At 42.3% G+C, this 20,411-nt stretch overlaps 1 protein-coding gene across 8 annotated transcripts in view; it reads right to left on the bottom strand.

The window, feature by feature from the left end:
• LIMCH1 (LIM and calponin homology domains 1) overlaps positions 1-20,411 on the bottom strand; it is a 319,011-nt gene that overhangs the window by 62,962 nt on the left and 235,638 nt on the right. For 7 of the 8 annotated variants that reach the window (XM_032400257.1, XM_032400260.1, XM_032400258.1 and 4 more), the window contains one exon: positions 18,813-19,065. In XM_032400257.1, coding sequence (XP_032256148.1) covers positions 18,813-19,065 — 253 coding nt within the window. Of the gene's footprint in view, positions 1-3,324; positions 3,586-4,027; positions 4,140-4,248; positions 4,365-5,686; positions 6,017-6,548; positions 6,792-9,334; positions 9,638-17,240; positions 17,508-18,812; positions 19,066-20,411 lie in introns of all 8 variants that reach the window. The other variant, XM_032400265.1, reaches the window with a different exon arrangement.

Raw genomic sequence — 20,411 nt, 5'->3', positions numbered from 1 at the left:
GAGATGTCTTCCTGTAATCTTAGGGAAAACACCCTGGAATGCATGGGTGCACACATACCCACCCTTCTCTCTTACCTGCTCTTATCATTCTAGAACAGTCTGCATTCACGCATTCACTAATAATTGTTTTCGTTCACAGTGAAGACAACCAAACCAGTGCAAGACCCAAAGTCTCTGTTGAAATGGCCCAAAGGTTTGTGGATATTTCTCTTCTGGCAGTAAGACTCATTTTCTGTTTCTCCAGGGGATAGTTTCAGAAGGGGATAAAGTTTAACCTAATACACTCAATTTTCTAAAAAACACGACTACATTTGGAATCAATGACCAATGGTCAAGGGAGAGTGCATGAGCAGTTAGTTCTGAAGACAGGATCAATGTTTGCCAGTTAATAGGCCTATTGGAATAGGCTTATTCAAATCCAGTGTTTTCTAAATTATCTATGGAAGAGAGCAGAGAAGTTATGCCTAGTTAACCTAGAAATAATCAACTCATAGTTAGTACGTGTTTTGTGTCTCTATCCGAATATTTTTGTTAATGTTTTATTGAAGTAGAATAGGGGCACCTGCCACACACATATCCCTCAATGAATCTGCACAACCCAGACATACCCAGAGCTTAGTGTCGAGTGTTTCGTACTATATAAATGGATCCATATAGTATGTATTCTTCCGAGTTTGGCTCCTTTAGCCCATTTTGTTGATGAGATTCAGCTACATGTTGTCGCATGTAAGATATATTTGAATTTAGATTGCTTCTACACAAAATACTTAACAGCATTTCATGGAAATCTCTGCCAACAAATGTAGATTTACACTAAAGTGTAAGCTCCATGAGGGCAGGGATTTTTCTTTTTGGGTTCCCTGAATAGTGACCAGATAAGGCCCTCAATAAGTATTTATTGAGTACTTACTGGATGCTCTGGAAATTGAAGAGAAAAGAATAGCTTAGTCTCTGGAGATAACCTTCACTTACCCTTCTACTATATATACACTTATGGACTTAAGGAATTTCCTTCTAATTCATTAGATTTAAGAGGGCATCAATTTAAGCAGACCTGCCTTTGCAGTTAGGGAGAAGATAATTAGAGCTTGGGCTTCAAATGACTTTCTCTGTTGTCCTATGGAAACTAAAAAGTAAAGGTAAGTTAAAAAATCACTAATAAAGAGATTTTTTTAAAAATGCGAAGCAGGTGAGTCAATAGGTACAAAATTGGCCAGACAAATCACAGTTGGTATAAGCATCCCACCAGAAAGAAAAAAAAAAGAAATGAAAAAGCAATGAATAAAGTTTAATTGTGAGGGTAGGGATATTTAGAAAGATAAAGAGAATATTCTATGCATCTATTTCATGTATGTAACTTTCAGCACTAATAAAGCATTTTAGGATCAATAATTAGCTGGTTCTGTACTTCCATATTGTGAACTGGCATAGCTTCATTTGAAGTGGGAGGGGAAAAAATGGGTTTCCTGCTCATTTAAAATTATCCCCTAGCTCCCAGTAATTACCCATAGTAATTACTCAATAAACAGTTGTGGAAAAGGAACATGAATTCCCAAGGTGTATGCTCATTCAGTCGCACAACTGACATGCAGTTCATGTGACCACATCTCCTTCTGCTCAAACTAGCCATTCATTCTCATTTGGATCTAAAGAGGCTTTTCTCTGAATCACTAATAGAGGGACAGATACAAGTGACAGGGAATTCATCAGACTGCCACCGTTCCCTCTAGTAACCTGTGCAGGCAACGTGTGGGAAGGGGACCATGGCTTTCTGCTCAGGCAGAGCTGGATCTGAATGTTGGACCTGTAATTATCAGCTGTGTGGACATGGGCCTCCATTTCCTAACTGCAAAATGCAGCTGAGACTTCTTCCTCTCAAAGGTCATGTGAGGAGTAAGTCAATGGGAAAGCACCTAGAATGGGTAGGCAGCCATGGGCCCCTCTTCCTTCTTCCCTTTCACGCTAAGTTGCTTTAGAGCAGCCCATGACCCCAAGGCCACGCTGTGTCAGGGCATCTGGAAAGTGAGTGAGGATGGTGGACTGGGCAGATCAGTCAGTCCCTCTGCCACGAACCAGCCCTGACCAGTGTGACCGGCCGGGACCCACGTGGGATCCACTCACCCTCTTCTCTCTCCATCGCCCTACCTGTGAATTGCCAGAAGGAGAGCTACAGGGAGAAGCCACCCTTTGAAAGGGCTACAAAGCACTCTGCACTATGAAGCAGAGCATGAATAGCGTCCTGAAACCAACGTTACAAAGAGGCTCTGCGAGAGTAGTAGTATGATGATTCAGAGAAATATAAAGCATAGATTAAATTCAGGTCATAAAGATAGCTAGGATCTTAGTTTTAAAATTTGGGTGTTACTTAAGGTTTTCCCTGCTCCCTATCCTACCCTCTGACCCGCTACTTTCAAGGTCCTTCGTGAAGTGGAACCTCATCACTTCCTGCTTTCTATGGATCCTGTAATTATGCAAAACACCTCTCACTCTTTTATTCTACTTAGATCTGGCAGACCACACTTTTAACAAAAATGTATCACTCTTATTAAATAGCAATAGAAGCTTCAACATATAGTACTTTTAACTACAAACTTCAGATTATTTCCTTACTCGTTCTTTTTTTTTTTTAATATTTTTATTTATTTATTTGAGAGAGAGAGAGAGATAGTGAGAGAGAGAGAGCACACGAGCAAGGAGGAGAGGGAGAAGCGGGCTCCCCAGTGAGCAGGGAGCCCAACGTGGGGCTTGATCCCAGGACCCTGGGATCATGACCTGAGCCGAAGGCAGACGCTTCACTGACTGAGTCACCCGGATGCCCCTCCTTACTCGTTCTTTTAAATCAAGTCACAGCATGGAATAGAAATCTTACCTCTAGAAAGCCCTGAGTGTTTGCTAATGTTGAAATGAAATGAAATTACAAATTGGTAAGTGGTATACATCTTCTTTGGACCTGAAGACCCTCCTGGCACCAAACTGAAATCAAGTAGGTCAGAAAGAAGTTCAGTTCCTTTACCTGAGGGCTCCTATACAAGCTAGGAAGAAATAAAAGAGTTACCCATTTAGGTGGCCCACAAGGTGAGTCAGAAAAAAAAAAAAGTTCAACAGGAAAACTCACAACTGCATCTTCTTTCCACACCTGCTTATATGCAAAAAAGGGAAAAAAAAATTCCTGGCAGACTGGGCCAATTTTTATCATTCCATTTCCGCAAGCAATCACGGATAAGTGGCACTGAGGTACCATAAGGCGTTAATAACATACTCAAAGCATTATGGAGGCTCAGAGCAGAGAAACAAAATCACAAAGGCTCAGGAAAATCTTCTGACCTCTTATCCTTCAATGGTGGACCCTTGGCAGATGCCGCCACATCCTGTCGCTTTGCAAATGGAACTGGAAGGAACTGGTTTACATTGGATCCAACGCGTCTAAGAGACATCCCGGTTCTCCTGACCATCATGTCATCTTTTTGTGAATCATACAACCTTCCTTGGCCTTTCAGTCCGCTGCCACTCCTGGCGGGAGCTGTCATCTTCTCTGAGCTCTCTTCCGTCCCCGAAGTCTTGCATTCAGAGGCCGGGGGACACAAACTAGGGCAACATTCAGTCCAGCCAGTCAAAGGCCACTTACTGCTAAAGATATTTTCAGTAGCATCACCCACGGGCATCAACCCAAGACAGAAGAAGCCAACGTCCACGGAGGCAGCAACACACATAGCAACTGAGTACTAATACCGTGGGCCTCCATCATGCAATGGGTACTTACACCGGAACGGGTTTCCCTTTCGGGTTGTCAGGATTCCTGAGGATGAAATCCGGCCAGCACCCAACCACATGCAAAGGCTCAAATCTCTACTCAGGGAGGGCGCTGAGAGCAGAACTCTGACCCTGGGATGGGTGCATTCTTTTAAGTGACTGAACTCCATGCCACATCAGTCATCAAGGGCATACTGTGGTTCGAAGCTGTTTTCTGGGAACACAACAGCCACACACAGCAGAAGTAGCACACCCTGGAAGGCAGACAAGTGCTCACGGTGGCTGGCTGCTCTCCTCTGATCTTTCAGCCTTTGGCGGCCTCGCAGAATCTCTTTGAGCAGCTCCTTCCTTCTCTTCTTTGCCAACCTGTGGCAGCTGTTTGCTTGTCGCTGAAGCCAGAGAGGACAGCTTTACTGCTAGGGAAGACTTCACACCCGAGGCCTTGACCCCACCTGTCATCCGTCACCTCCTGGGAAGGGAGGGAACGTTGCTCCTCACCTTCCTCTGTCCCCGGGCGCTCGCTCAAACCGCACACATGCTCCTCCTGGGTCTCCAGCACAGAAGCCAGCCGCGAGACCCTTTTGCAATAGTCAGCGACGCCAGAATTCACTATTCTGGGGATAATCAAGTAGCATTGGTGGCAAGAGAGAAGAGGAAAAAGAATTATGAAAGGACACAAGGAACGTGGTTGGGACTGAGAGATTAAGAAGAGTTCGGCTGCTCTCATTCCGGAAGCTGGTTAGTAAGGATGACACACTCAGATGGAGATCATGGAAGGCGAGCCCCAGCGAGGGCCTGAGGAAAGTCAAAGAAGGCTGGCGAGACCCTGTCACCATGGGGCTAAGTGACGGCCCCCTCCCTAGTCAAGGACTCAATGATGCATTTCTTACTAATTTCTTACCCCCACCTCCTCCACCCCAGGTCCCGTCAGCCTCTGAAACACCAACTGTATTTCTGGTGTACTAGGATTACTTATATCTACAATCTGCTATCTCTATGCTGTCGGCCACAGTATTGGATGAAAGACACCCCTCTGTATGTCATAGACCATTCACTGTTTCCTTTGGATTTCAAGGACAAAGCACAGAGGAGGACGTCTTAAGCATTTCCTCTTGCCATGGAGAGCATTACTTTGCTCCCAACATGCAGGTGGAATGGAGGCTCCCGGGAGAGTCTAGGGGCTTATAAACCTCCTAATACCTGCTTCCTGGAAGAGAGACCAGCCCACAGAACTGAACGCCCAAAAGAGAACTTGGAAATTCAAAGCTGGAAGGCCTCCAGCAAGGATGAGAACCCGTGACAGGCCAACACGGGCTTTTCCCAGGTGATCCCTCACACATTTGGATGGAGATTCGGCCAAGGAAACTCTTGACTCATAGGAACCCCAAGAGAGGAGTCTTTTTCCATTCACCATTTATTATACAATTATTTTTTTTAAGTAGGGGAGGAAAGAGACCTTTACTTTCTTTTCAACTGCTTCAGTGTCCAAATTTGAACAAATGATATTAATAACTATTTTTTTCTTCCCTTCCTGGGATAGGAAAAGAGGGAGGTTAAGGATAAACCTGATTTTTATCAATGTATCTTTAGAAGAAACAATAGGGTATCATTAAAACATTCCATCGAGTTCATTTCAGTATTTCCAACTAATAAAGTAGTGCTAATGCAGCCGAGGGAAAAAGGGTCCTTCGCCAAGATTACTGGCATTCCCAGGCAGGGATTCTGGGGACAACAGAATCAAAATGGACACCTGCCATTAACATTCACACACGTGCTCCTCCCCAGGGTGACCTGCTAACGTTACTTCTCTGCCAACCAGCCAAAGAGTCTGTTAAAACTATGGGATGGCCAGAGGTTTCTGACAGGTGCTTCAGCAGACCCTTTCAAAGCAGCAATGGCTCCCATGCAGGTCTTGCACACGGATGGAGGAAAATACCTGGGGTCATTTTGTGGAGTAAGCGTTTGGTCTTTTTCTAAACTGGACGTGGCCGCGGAGGAAGGGGGGACAGAGTAAGTTTCAGTCTTGCTGCCACGACTGAGGACTTCTTCTACCTCCTCCCTAGGCCCAGCCTGGCCGATGCTGAGCTGCTTCCATTTCTGCTGATCTATCTCTGTCACGGGTCCAAAGTGCACAAACTTCTGCCGGGGGCTGGAAGCTTTCTTATAGGCCCTCGCTTTGCGGCTGGCAAAATCATCACGAATGGCAGTTTCTGCTTTAATTTCTGGTGAAGGCTCAGGGGCACAGATGTGCTCAACATCTCCATCCCTAGTCAGAACCAGAAATGAGTTCCAAAGACTTCTAAGACAAGTGTAAATTAATAAGAGCTTTTTTTTTTTTGAATACTAGATTTATGAAAAATACTTCTATGGCTAGAGAAGAATTGCTTTTCCATTCATCAAACAAACGAAGGAATGATCATTGTCTTGCCTAGGGCTTTAAGCTTCTATAGTTTTCAAAATATCCCTTCCAACATCATAAATGATGGCATAAGAAAATCTTAGGTACAGTGAAATAATGAAAATTTGTTAAAAATCAAGTATAAACAAGCCAGTCAAAATTATCATCCACAGTAGTTGGTTTAATTAAAGAGGATCTTTTCCATCCTCTGTGTAACTCGTAACACAGTGGCTCGTAACTTTTGGTATTAATAACTTTAAACTCATGCAGAATATACTGTTTTGAGAGGTATTTTTTCTCCAGCCACGAGAATAAAAAATGATAGAAGGATAAGCATTTGATTCCTTCAAAGCTTAATGAAACCACCGCCAGGGGAAAACTCGGGAAAAACATGACACACCTCGTCTTTTCTGACACTTTCAGTCTCTCCCACGTCTCCAAGTCAGCTTCGGTGATATTGGAGACTGTGACAAATCTCGGAGCCTCTCGGTGAGGGGCGAGGTGGCCCTGAATTCTCCGCTGAGCCAGGTCATCCCTGTAAAGATCTGGCACCTTCCTCACTCCCAATTCTGCCGGTTCGCTCTCCTGAGTCCGAGTGATACAGGTCACCATTGACTTCACCTCTTCTGTTTGGCCCTGGTTTCTGTCAATTTTATCCAGGCCCCCACATCATTGGAAAAATCAGGTTCAAGGAAGGGGAGCAGACAAACAGAATGTCAAGGAAGGAATTTCAGAGGCTAAGGACACAAGGAAATGAAGGAGGCACCTTTCCCTTTCTCAAAAAATATGGAATCAATTGGAGCCTTGATTCCTTTCGCCTATGTTACCCTTTTGATACTGTAATGAGATGGAGTTTTTTCCACCACATGACAGTCTCTAGTTTAGTTTAGGAAGAGAAGCCAGGGCTTGCTGAAAGACTATTAAGAATGGTAATGAGATTTCGGTTTGACAATAATGATGCCCAATTCCCACACTATTCAAATTACTGTAATGAATTCAAGTTTTCTGATTGAATCCCTGAGCTGTCTTGGAATGTCTTTTACTGCACCAGTAAAAGGTTAGTAACGAGCTCTGCATGATCCAAATTCTAGGATTAGTTTGGAGATAGCTGGAACGTTGTTCACATATTAAATATCTCAACCATAAACTCACAACTGCCAGAAAGTACATTTAAGTCGATTCCAAACAGAAAGTTTCGTCCTTCAAAATCAGTCTCTGCTTCCCAATAGCATTGGTTAGGTTTGGGTAATATAAACTTGAAGATTAAACAGACTGTATCCTCTTCACCTGGATCTACAGAGTCAATACCCACTTGTTTCTTGTGTTAATAACTGGTCATCTTTATTGATGTTAAAACTGATATTTTCAACTGTTCTCCCAAGAAGTGGATGTTGGGTGGCTTCATGCTGACAATGCTGTCATTTAAATCAAAGCTGTGGCATCTATATGCATAAAACATTCAATTGCATTAAAAGTCAATTTCTAACTAAACATGCTTCCTGAGATAGAAAATCTCAAAAACCTACATAAAGAAGGTTATTTGTTTTTTAAAAAAAGATATCATCCAAGCCAGAAAACCAAGAGGTATTCTTCTGTTACCTGGATGATGTGGTGTCTTTGCAGAGCCTCTACAGGTTGGGAAGGCTACAGAATTTTCTGTTTAATTTTAGTTTGGGAAAGGGGATGAAGGAAGGGCAGAGGCAAGAGCCACGAGGGGCCTTCTCTTCTTTCATCAGTTCTTTGATGCTCTCTAGAGAGGTCATGGGCCATCCCAGACTCAGAGCCATGTCCCCAAACACAGAGTCAGGTGACAAATGAGGCTGGAAATACCGGGAATTAAAATTGCATGCAGGAGAAAGGAAAAAAGGGAGATACAAAAGCAACTCCTTTTCCTAAGCCAAGTTGCTGATCCCCATCAATGTGCGTTGGTGCTAGTCAGTTGTCCAGAAGTCTTTGTTTCACGTGCAACAACGGATCCCTCCCATAAGGCCCTCCTAGAATGGTTTGTTACAAGGCACGCCAACAAGAGCAGCACAGAGCGAGAGACTCCCGAAGCTAGAGTGTGTCCTGTAAAAAAATCACGCCAGGCTTCTGTGCTCTAACCCCTGTTCTATATCCCAGGATCGTCCACACATTTTGTACCTGGTACTTTCCAGAACAACAGCAACAAGCACCACTGACTACTCCACTGAGCTCAGTGACTCTGCCCAAAGAACCATTTGAATTGTGTAAAACACAGTTAAGATGTTTATATTCTTCGTTCAACAGAATTTACAAACCCCCTTAAATGAGGGGCAAAGAGATGGCAATTTGACGATGCAAATCTCTGATTCTGGTATAAGGAAAAAATGCAAGAATGATCAACTCTGTGTGATGAAATTTAGCAAGCTGACACCTTTAATAAATTCATATCCCTCCTAGGATAAAAATCACTGGCCAAAACCCATTTTGCTACAGTTTTCCTTTCCCAAATGAAGAGGATGGGAAAAAGGTTGCAAAAGGGAAACTCATTCAAAAACAATTTCTATAAAAGAACAAACAGAAACATATTATATTTTTGAGAAGGTTTTTTTTTTTTTTTTGGTTCCACACCCAGTGTGGAGCCCAATGCGGGGCTTGAAATCATGACCCTGAGATCAAGAGTCAGATGCTCAACCGACTGAGCCACCCAGGCACCCCGGTTTTGTGTGTGTGTTTTTAATGAGAAATATCCATCATTAAATGTCTAAGTGATTTTGCTGGTATGTGGAAAGAAAGAGCAAGCCTCATTTTCTTCCCCTCCCAATATCTAAAAGGAGCCAATAAGGGAGAAGAGCCTACAGCTAAGGAATGACTATGTTTTCTGCTTCCTGCGAATGGACTGGAGCAGCTTTGGATGGTGGCCGCCCCTGATTGGCAATAGTACATGTCTGCTTGTGCCAATAACGCCAATCATTTGTGGTGATGTGTCCACTGGAACTCAAAGTTTATTTGGTGAATTCAGCCCTATTTTGGACATGGCCATTCTAGTCTCTGCCACTGCATTTAGGGAGACTGGATATCTGGAGTTCTGCTTCAAAACAAACCACCATTACCGATTATTTGTAACTGGGAAAGGAAAGAAAGGAATGGGGGCCTATGACACAAGTCACCTTCACTTAATTATGCCCCCTCTCTCACTCACACAAACACACACACAGCGCACACCTTTTATATTCTAGACTTTTCTTTTCTGAAATTCCCTTTGAGAGCGGTTTGCTGCTCTCTGATTTCTCTGCCTCCTTTTTTCGGTAAGGCCCATAGAGGAGTTGATTCAATGGCACTGCTGGCTTGGTCTGGTTCATCCTCGCTCTCCTTGCAGCAAAGTCATCTTTCTCAAGATCAGGCCGCCGACATGCAACTTCCTCTTCTGACTCTGAATCTTTGCCCCGTTGGTGGGTCGGGAAAGGGTTTTCTTTGCGAAGGTTAATGTCATGAACAGCTTCTTTCTCATTACTTAATTGCTTGTGACTGATGGAGCAAAATTAAAGAGAACCCTCCATGTGATCAGACCAAATATTCTTTTAAATTCCCATCTCCAGACACACACATTGTGTTGTTAGTGAAAGGTCTTCTCGGTATCATTAGTTTAGATGACATCTGTTTGCTATTTTAGTCCAGGGTTGTAGCATAGTTAGAGTGGGTTTTAAAACCTTGAATTTAACCAGCTACTAGCAATGCTAAAAAGTCATTTAATTGACAGGGCCCCATTAGCATCAGCAATGCAGGATCCTAAATGGCTCTGAGAAGGACAATCCAAACTCTTGTCATGAAATTGGAAAGAGTAGAAAGTTTTTGGTTGTTCTTTTTTCTTTCGAACATTAGCAATGCACCCAACAGGTACACAATTTGTTTTTGAGTGACAGGGCAACAATCTGAGCCACCAAGAAACTGATCTGGGGGAAAGCTAATGCAGGCAGCTGTGTGTGACAGCAAACCTAGACTACGTACCCGATCGCAAAGTGTGAGGAAGGTCTTTCTGCAGAACTGAGCTAACCTGAAGCATCTGGAAGATTTTATGACTATTCACAGGATGGACCTGGGGCATAAATGCTTCTTTTGCCCTGCACCTCCCCACGAGCAGCTCTGTATTCGATCTTCTACCCCAACGACTGTCCACCTCCTAGCTCTTCTTCATCATATGCTGGATGTCAAGTAAATTGTGACCAAACATTTTGCCAAAATAGCTAAAAAAAAATCAATACTTTGTGCTATTTCCATTTTCAAAGAGATATTAAAGACTTTTCAAACTTTCAAATTCCTGAATGCAGTTTAATGGTGGAATATCAGGACTTTTCACTTAGTTTTGTTTTTTGTTTTCGTTGGAGGCATGTGGGATAGGAATAGGGTCGAATGTGTCCGTCTGGGATTCATACAAACTCCTCTCCCCCTGCTCATAGGCTCAGCCTTGCTTCTAAGTAATTATTATTCTAAGTAATAATAAAATGTTAAAACTTTTAAAAATCATTATCTTCTCGTTTCATAAAGATAAGTAAATAAAATATCTTGACTCCTATTGCTCACCTACTTTGTATCCAATTTCTAAGAGAAAATTAAGAGTAAATTCTTCATCCTCAAAGGACAACTCATCTCAGAAATGAAGAAGGAGGAATTAGCCTAGCTAGGAGTAAAATGAACAATGAGACTCTATACCCTGATCAACCAGGCCGCCTGCTTTCTGCTATCCTGCTCCATACTGCTCCTGAGGGGGCTACATCTTAAGACTATAGCAGGCCCTCACTCCATCTGACTTTTTGGAAAATCAAATCATCACTAATCATGCCCAGAAAATTCCTTCTTCTCACTGCTGCCATTGTCCTCAATAAAAATTTAAAATACAGAATTTGGAAGTGGTTGGCAGTGCTTTGCTCCCCGAATAAATTTATTTCTTAAAATATGAAATCCTGCCCTTTGAGTTGCACACCTGACTCCCAGGGTCCTGCCTGGCCCCTCCTGGATGGTGCTCATGCTCCTCCCCACCTCCTTCGCCAACGCATCTGGCAAGTACCAACTGGTGTTGGTTGACTATAGCCATAAGAAAGGCCAATGGAAATCACAGGCCATTGAATTCGTGTCTTCAAAAAAGCATTATTTAAAAAGCACAATGTTGATGACAAAGAAAGTGGCTAACAATTATTGAGCACGCACTATTGGCTGGAATTCCTTCTAAGTGTTAGTTCATTTAAACCTAATACCAACCCTGCAATGTTAGTGTTATTAGCATCACCATTTTAAGAGAGTAGAAACTAGGTTCTAGGTTCAGAAACTTGCCCAAGGTCAAAGTGCCAGGGCTTAAGTTAAAATTCACACCCAGGCTGTCTGGCTCCAGGGGTTCTCTTTTAACCACTATACTGTGCGTTAAGCAAAAAACCCAGCCAGGAAGAGTACTGAAAGCAGAACATCATATAAAAAATAAGGCATTATCATGACTATGGTAGTAGGAGAAAGAAAAGTATTTTAGTTACTAAATAAAGGGACCTTGTGGGTTGTGCTTAGACCGGAGTTGTGATTTGCATTGCTGGTCACAGACAGCAATGTTCTGCTAGGATTAATGATAGCAGAATGCTAACTAATCATACCTTACAATGCTTGCATGGCACTTTACAGTTTACAAAGCGCTTTCAAACTCATTATCTCATCTCAGCTGATCCGACTCCAAGTTCAGGCAGGGAGCGGACCCCTAGCTGGAACCTCGTACGTTCAAAAGCAGCACTCTTTTCATTTTTTGACCAGGGGTCTTGGGTTACCATCTCCCCCCCAACTCAGGCAGAATTCTTTAGAATAAAACATATGCATTTATGCAAATGACCATGCCAATTTGTGATGCCAATTTGAGCAGGGAGAATCTGGTGTTCTCTGGATCACAGGAGCCCAAGCCCTGCTACAGATTCCCCGGGGTGTTTCTTTTTAGGCTAAATGCCCAGCGTGGCAGCACTTGTTTCAAGCGATCTCAATTTAGATGTGTGGACTTAAAAAAAAAAAAAAAAAAAAGACGGTGAAGAAAGCTTTCTGTATCACTGGCCACTGAAAGCCACTCCCTACCCACTTGGAAAAAAAGAAAAAAAAAAAAAAAACGGTCATAATGCCTGATTTTCCGCTACTTGCTTGAATCCTGTAAATTCAGAGTTTCAAGGCAGACTCAGAAAAAGAGGGGAAAAAAGATAATAACACAAAATCTGAACTGGTACTTTTGGCCATGCAGTAATACATACGGTGTACAAGGTAGATATAAAAGATTGTGTTCACAGGTATCTAGTTATTGAAATTTTTAAGTAACCTGTTATAAATGTGCTTTTCTTTTTCCCTTGAAGGACCTTGAGGGCAGTCTGTTGTCAAGCTTCAGTATGTTCTACTTCAGTTTTCAACAATTACAACTCTCTGAGCAGCTAGTGTATTTCAGATACGCTAACCTTCCTGACAACCCTGTGAGCTAGGAATGCTCATGTCTACTTTGTAGAGGAGAATACTGAGGCTTCTAGTTCCAGTCATCTGAATTTAGGTAAATAAAGTGAATTTCAGGGGCAGACTCAGGTTATCTGGCTTGATATTCATGGGGGAGGTTTGAGGCTTTGATTTTTTCGAGCCATTCATAGATGAGTCACTTTGGGAAGAAGGGGCTGCTCTTTGGGCGCAGCTCGCTGCTTCGCTCAGAAGCAATACAGTTCAACGTGAAACGAGACATGCCCAGCATGGCTTCCAGCCTTGCAAATGCGTCCAACCTCATCTAAAACAGGCAAAGCTATCTTGGTAGGAGAGGTTATGGGCTCGAAGCAGGTGAGGGGGAAGAAAAAGCTCTTGGCTCAAAGTTATAGGTTTCAAAGTGAATGAGATAATGATTGAAACGAAGGAAGAACTGGCATTTTCTTTCACCCCTTTTCCCTTGGTAACACACAAGCAACCAGCTCAGACTGGCAGCCAGTCTGTTCTATTGAAAGAAACTGGGCTCTCCTGGGAATGTCAGGGGCAACACCAGAAACCTCCCGGCTCACCCACTGCCCACACAGTGCGACCACAACCAGAGTCACAGAGGCTCCTGGAAGCTATGTGTCTGTCTGCCCCCGATCCCCAAGGGTCTGTTCAGCAACAACCAGGGACACAGGAGTCTGCTGAGCAGGGGTGTAGAGGAATACGTGTCTGGCACTTAGCTGCATCCACTCTTTCCTCTAAAGATTTCAAAAATGTCTATTGTTCCTTGGAGGGTTTTTTTGCCCTCTGTAATTAATTACTATGTGGTTGAGAAGATCCACAGACCAGAGGAAAAGACTGAGTGCTGAAACATATGAAAACAATTAGAAAAGAAGTACAATCACGTGAAACCTATAATTCAGTTCAAAAAAAAAAGTTTACTTCTCCAATGGGAAACACCGAGTAAGAGAACTCAAATCTCCATGGCATTTTAATTCAGGGGAAGTGAATCTTGGTTCCCATTTTATCCTCTTAAAAACAGAAATCTTGGCTTTTTTGGCAGAGTCTCATATTTTGGGGGTAATTAAGCTAACTTAATCATAAACTAAAATAGAAGAAAAAGTAGTTTATATACTTCTTACTTCAGTGGTGACTCTAATAAATACTAAACTCCACCTATTTATTAAGAAGCCCTACTTTCTGTCCCCTGATGCTAAGATACCTCCTAATATATGGTTTGACAGGAAGCTTGGGACTTCTGCGCTTCTAAACTCATGTGAAAATGGAGTACCATGCGCTCTTACTCCTTTTTATATACTGAATTAGAAATAACACAAGGAGGTGTTTGAGAATACTTGGGGAAAAAACAACAATAAAACAGCCTATAGAAATAAAGCCTTGTCCTCTGTCTGTGTACCTCCATCCCTTGCCCGTGACTTTATATGATTACCCATCTCTACAGACTCAGAATTTCCCAGCTAAGAAATGGACCACAGAACATATGTTGGGCCTCTTGCTGGGTTCAAAGATGTGGAAGCCAAAATTCATCTGGATGGCAAAGACAGGAGATGGAGGTTAAATGTTTTAAGAGACATCAGCATATTTACATATTTTATATTCTTATTTTTCAGATACCAAGAAGCCTTTTCATCTTTATGTGTTTCATTCCAGTTAAGCTACTTTCTGCCACATGAAAACCAGGATAAACTTAGCATGACTTTCAACTCTGATGAAGGCTACAGAAAGTAAATGACAGGGACACAGATAGGCCAGGCTAGTGACACGGGATGTATAAACCCTTTAGAGAGAGCTAGCAGCTGAACAATCTGCCAACAAATGAATTCTGGGTGTTCGGAGACACTGTGTCACATTGCTGTTGGGGACATTCTCTGGGAATATGCAAAATTTTCCTGAACCCAATTTTAAATGTTAAGCCAGAAGATCTCAGGTGTGATGATCTTAACAGACCTGGGAATTTCTGCTTAATAGAGGTAACTTGGATGAAATATGTAAACAACTGAGCCAGATGACAGGAAATGTGGACGGGAGCAAAGTTTTCCATATAAATGTAATATTCATCCATCAGAATTACATTTGTAAACTAACCATGATTCTAGGTTTGTGCACAGAATGGGAACTATGATAAAAGATTTCAATATTTCATTACAAAATAAACCTCACAGTCACTGACACAGGACACCCATGGAATTCCCAGACTTGTCCAATCTCTTCTCTCCATCACCATGATTCCTGGGTGTGCTGAGTTAACTTAATGAGGCTCCCCACTCATATCTTGTTGCTCTTTTGGATACTCTGAAGATGATACAGAGATTCCTTGAAAAATTAAAAATACATCTGCTATATGACCTGGCAATCTCACTTCTGGCTATTTATCCAAAGCAATTGAAGTCAAGATCCCTAAAAGATAGTAGCACTCCCATGTTCACTGCTATACTATTCACAATAGCCAAGATGTGGAGACAACCTAATGTCCACTGATGGACGAATGCAAGAAAATGTGACATTTATATATAATGGAATATCACTAGGTCTTTAAAAAGAAGAAAATTCTGCACTATGTGATAATACAGATGAACCTTGAGGACATTATGTTACGTGAAATAAGCTAGTCACAGAAGGAAAAATACTGCATGATTCCTCTTATATGCCATATCTAAGAGTCAAATACATAGTATCAAAGAATAGAATGGTGGTTGCCAGGGGCTGAGGGAGGGGGAAATGGGGAGTTGCTAATCAATGGGCATAAAGTTTCAGTTAGGCTGGATGAACAAATTCTAGAGATCTAGTGTACAACATCATACCTATAGTTAACAAAACTCTTTTGAACAATTCAAGATTTGTTCAGAGGGGAGATCTCATGTTAAGTGTTCTTACCACAATAAAATGGATTTTTTTTAAATGGGAAAAGGTGGCACAGGATATGGAAGAAGAAACCCGAATAGCCAATACACATATTATAATATTCAACCAGATTGGTAATTATAGAAAAATCAATCTTTAAAAATGAGATTCATTTTAACCAAGCGGAGTTGTAACTTTTGAAAATGATAATAAAACAGAAAAAAAAATACCATGGTGTCTTCAGTAAATTTTAGCTTAAAGACTTCTCAGATGTGATAAAAACGAAGTTATGTGTGTCAAGGATATGAAGATTAAAATTTTTTTGTAAATTCATACTCTTACCTATAATACCTACTCCCACTGGGCCCTAAATTTGAAAACAGAAGGAAAAGTCTGAAAAATGAAACATGGTAAGGGGATACTATTCATTTTTGTGTTCTCAGCATCGAGCTTGTTCTCTGATACAAGTAATGCTAAAATGATGTTGAAAAAATATGTGTCTGATAAGGTCTCTGTACCAAAATTTATAGAATATCTGGATTTGATTTTGTTTTTTATGATTCTATATTACTCTTTATTATCTCAGAAAAACAGAGAGCTGCTTGGAACACAAGCACAATTTTATGGTAGAGTTTTCTAGAAGCACATATATGTTTAGGATAGATATACTTATCTGTGAGATACCACAGACAGGGAAGAAGTATACCCTTGGGGTTTTTGTTTTTGTTTTTTAATCAATACAAAGCTACTCTAGAATTAAATACATATAAGTCAATGCTGGAACTTTCAGTTTAAGAACTAGACCATATAGCTCTAACCACATTTGGAATTGTACAGAGAAATGGAAAATGTTCTGTTAAATGTGTGGGAGGCAGATGTGGTACTGTAGTCTGAACATTTGGATCTGGCCACCAGGTCAGAGGTAACTAGCTCTCAGACCAGCAAGTCACTTACTACCACTGATCCTCAGTTTACCCTTCTTGAAAATGGGTACATCACCTACTTCTCCCAATTAAATGGAACAGCAGATGGCAAAGGTATTTCAATTATCAAACTGTTATGAATTTTAAATTGTCAAATAAATTTTGGTCTCATTATGATTTGTTAGGAACTTTGTGGTTATTATATGAGAAAATTTAACCAGCTTCTCAAAACACTACCTAAAACTGTAGAACTATAGTTTTCTGTGGCTTGGACTGCTGAAGGTTTCCATCACACATGTAATATGAAGTCATCCGTGCTGGATGCTGGTGCCCTTGTTACACTTAAGAGAAGGAATTACTCCATTCTTTGTTTTTGAATCACAGTGCCTTAGGAAACGAGTCAAGTAAGTGCGATCTTACCACTCCCTTGGGACAAAGAAAGTAAGTGGGTTTTTGCAAGCCAACCACTCTTTCTAAAGAGAGTGCTCCCCATTTCAAAGGAACTATTTTCCAGTGATGTGTCAAGTAAGGTAAGAGCCATTTAGGAGTAGCGTGAAAATTAACAAGCCGCAAACAATTGAAAAATAAAATGTTATTGCTAGGTAAATCCCACAGCCCACAAATGACTGACCACTAATCCTTGACTAGGACAAGGTCTAATCAAGCAGCAAGAAGCTCACTCTTCACCTCCATTTAGAACAACCAAGTGCTTGGTGGACACATGCCCCTGCAAAGACTCGCAGCTGTCTACTTGCTCGAGGAGGAGAAGGGGGGAATAGAGCTGCAAAGGGGAAACAGGATGGAAACTCCAGCAAGCCAGGCAGATTCCAAACCCCAGGCATGAACATAGGCAGCCAGGCCAGCCTTCGGCCTGCAGAGCTAACCTGGCAAAGCGCTGTGCCGCAGGCATGACCTTGATTCCAGCTTGTTCTAGCCTTCGGCGCTTTTGGATTTCAACAGCATCTTTTTCTTCAGACTTGGGAGCTGGTGCCACCACAGCCCCCTCTGGAGAAGGCTGCTCCTGGCCACTGCCAGTGGGTGATTCTAACCCACCATCAGAAGGCTTCCCACCAGGATCCACGGGGCCGACTGGGTCCTCTTCACAAGGAGACCCCACTTCACTTCCCTCTTCCTCTATTGTTTCAGGATAGCTAGTGAGTTGGACAACACGGTTTACCAAACTAACAGTCTGGGCTGGGGAGCAAGCCATATGTCATTTCCTGGTCATTCTGATATTATTTTTCACTTAAAAAAAAATGTCATAGCATGCAATATGATCCTGGTAACGCGAAGAAAGTTAAATGCAGCCATTAATTTGTTAATAATTACGATGCATCATAATCTTAACAGTAAGAGCTACTTAAAAATTGATATTGAAAGGCAAAAAGCCTTTTCTGCTGGAAAGGTAAAAGTCATGTTTGATTCAATCATCAAAACTTTCAATAAAATGTTTATTCGATGAAATTCATAGATAATAAAGGTGGATTATTAGAAATAAGCATGCAGTGATCAGGGTGGTTTTGCTCAAAGGATTAGACTAGACCGTAAGTTTCTTTTATTGGACTAGAAGGTTCTTGAAGGCAGGGACTCTACCTTATTTACTACTGGGTCCCCGGTGCCTAAAAGACAGCGCCTAGCATGTAGAGGTGCTGAATAAATACCTGCAGACTAAATGAATGCATAAATATAAAGACATAATCAGAGTTTAGGGGAAATCCCCTGCTTGCTTCTCTAAAGAGATGAGAGGTTCAATGTATCGTCCATTTACTAGGAGTTTCTCCATGCGATTCTGAAGCCTGTTTCATGCATCCCTTACATACTTGAGCTTGTATCTAGATAATCATGTATCTAGATTTAAGAAAAAGACTTCTTGCATAAAGATGTGGCTTTCTGCACCTAATTTAACAGGAGTGGGAGTCAGGCAGTCTCCTCAGAAAGACATGGGTGACAGATCTGCTCTCCATGTCCCCTCACTAGAACTGGTTTCAAAAATCTGCTCATTAGACAAGGGATCTGTTGAGTACCACTGTGCGGCAGGCACTGTTCTCGGCGCCTTCATGAAGCTTAGATTCTGTCATTACAATCTCTCTCCAAAGAGCTGTCTTGCCCACTGCCATCTGTAATCTTTTTTTTTTTATAAGATTTTATTTATTTATTTATTTGACAGAGAGAGACACAGCAAGAGAGGGAACACAAGCAGGGGGAGTGGGAGAGGGAGAAGCAGGCTTCCCGAGGAGCAGGGAGCCCGATGCGGGGCTCGATCCCAGGACCCTGGGATCATGACCCGAGCCGAAGGCAGACGCTCAACGACTGAGCCACCCAGGCGCCCCTGCCTTTTGTAATCTGACGTCAAGGTTCTGGAATGGTTATCTGAGCTCGATCGTGTGCCGGAGCTGTGTGGTCCCTTCACCGCTAGTGCGCAAGCCAGGATGGGGGCAGCACAGCTCAGGGCTTACCTGAAGGGCCTCTCCCCACCCAGGGGGGAGGTGGCAGTACTCCAGCTCTTGCGGTATTCCTCTCGCTCTGCTTTCTTCTTCCTCAGAGGAGCGGGGACGTAGGCCGTCTGATTGCTTTTGTTCGGGAGGTACTGGTTAAAAGGCACTGCTGATTTCGGCTCACCATGGGAAGTCCGCCTCGCAGACATGTCATCCTTCTTCACATCTGGCAGCTTCCGATGTGGCAAGTCGGATTCAGAGTCACTTCCTCTCCCTGGGGAAGAGAGGATGGGTGCTGAAAACGTGCGCGGGGTTAGCCGAACAGTTCCCGATGGCAAGTGTGCCGTATTAGGGATGTGGTTAGATCTGTGGGTGCTGGGGATTCCTTCCTTAAATTATTCACTTAACGAATCTGAAGTATCCGTCTAAATTAGTCTGTTCTGGGAAAAGCTCCGAACTCAAATCAGGGGGAAAAAAATTCAATTGAAAAAATAGAGGTAAGCCTAATTGTATCTGAGAATTACGATTCGCAACACAGTTCCAGCAGAACTAGAGGCTGCTCAGATTCTGCGACTCTGCGAAGAAAAGACATAAATCAACCGATGGAGTTTCTACTGAACACCTGCTATTGCGTGTCTTACACTGTGCTAGATACTCACACAAATAAAAATTATAAAGGATTCTGTTTTATAGAGGAGATGTCATAAAATGACATTTTTGTCTTGGAGGTACCTTTAACCAATCCATGAAACACCTGGAGAATATTAGTTATCATCAAGGGGCAAAGACGGCTAAGAAGAATAGGAATTCGGAAAATGGCAGATTTAGATTAGACCAAGGGTTTGCCTTCCAGGAAGTGGTTTGAGTTATAATAAAAGCATATTCCTTTATATCAGAGCCCTTCCTGGTACCCATCGCTGCAGGCCATCTTTTCTTCCTGTGAGCCCCATGGCCCAATCTAGTCTTTTCTTCGGGCACATTACCCTTTCGACCTTGTATTCTGAGAACAAGGGCTTTACATCATTTAGAGCACTGATCACAGCGTCTTTGCACCCAGTGGGCATCCTCAAATTATCTGAGGAATAAATGAATTGGTTTGGCTTAAAGAGTGTTTTAGGCAACGCAAGAGAATTCAATGTTGCCAAATCAGTTTTGGGGGGGCAAGAGCCCCCATAATTATCTTGTATCCCTGTTTCCTGAGTCTCATCTCACTCAATTGGTAAGATCTATGAGAGCAAAGCTGTCATTAAAACAAACACTACTATTACAAAAGCCGCCATGTGAGAGTTGGTTGGAAACTCTTCATCAACGAGAGGATCAGGAATAGGTTATTCAACTTTGTTGACAGCAACTAAAATTTACTTCTTTACATTTGTGAAAAGAGCCTTCAACTGAGTCAAGAGATGGGGCAGCCTAACCAAGTGGGCAGTGCACAGGGTCCTAAGCCAGACCTACTTTGTTTTGAGCTCTGCCACTCACTAGCTGTGAGACTCTGCAGTTGTTAACTCACCTCTTGAAGCCTCAGTTTCCCCAATCTGCAAAGTGAGAATAATAACGCCACCTACTTTGTAGGGCTTTTGCGAGGATCGCATACATGTAAACTGTTGGTATAGTACTTGG

This window comes from Phoca vitulina, unplaced genomic scaffold, assembly GCF_004348235.1.
Source record: "Phoca vitulina isolate PV1807 unplaced genomic scaffold, GSC_HSeal_1.0 scaffold3, whole genome shotgun sequence".
NCBI classification, from domain to species: Eukaryota; Metazoa; Chordata; class Mammalia; order Carnivora; family Phocidae; genus Phoca; species Phoca vitulina.
The sequence above is the reverse complement of the archived record's forward strand: the minus strand, read 5'-3'. Positions and strand labels throughout refer to the sequence as shown.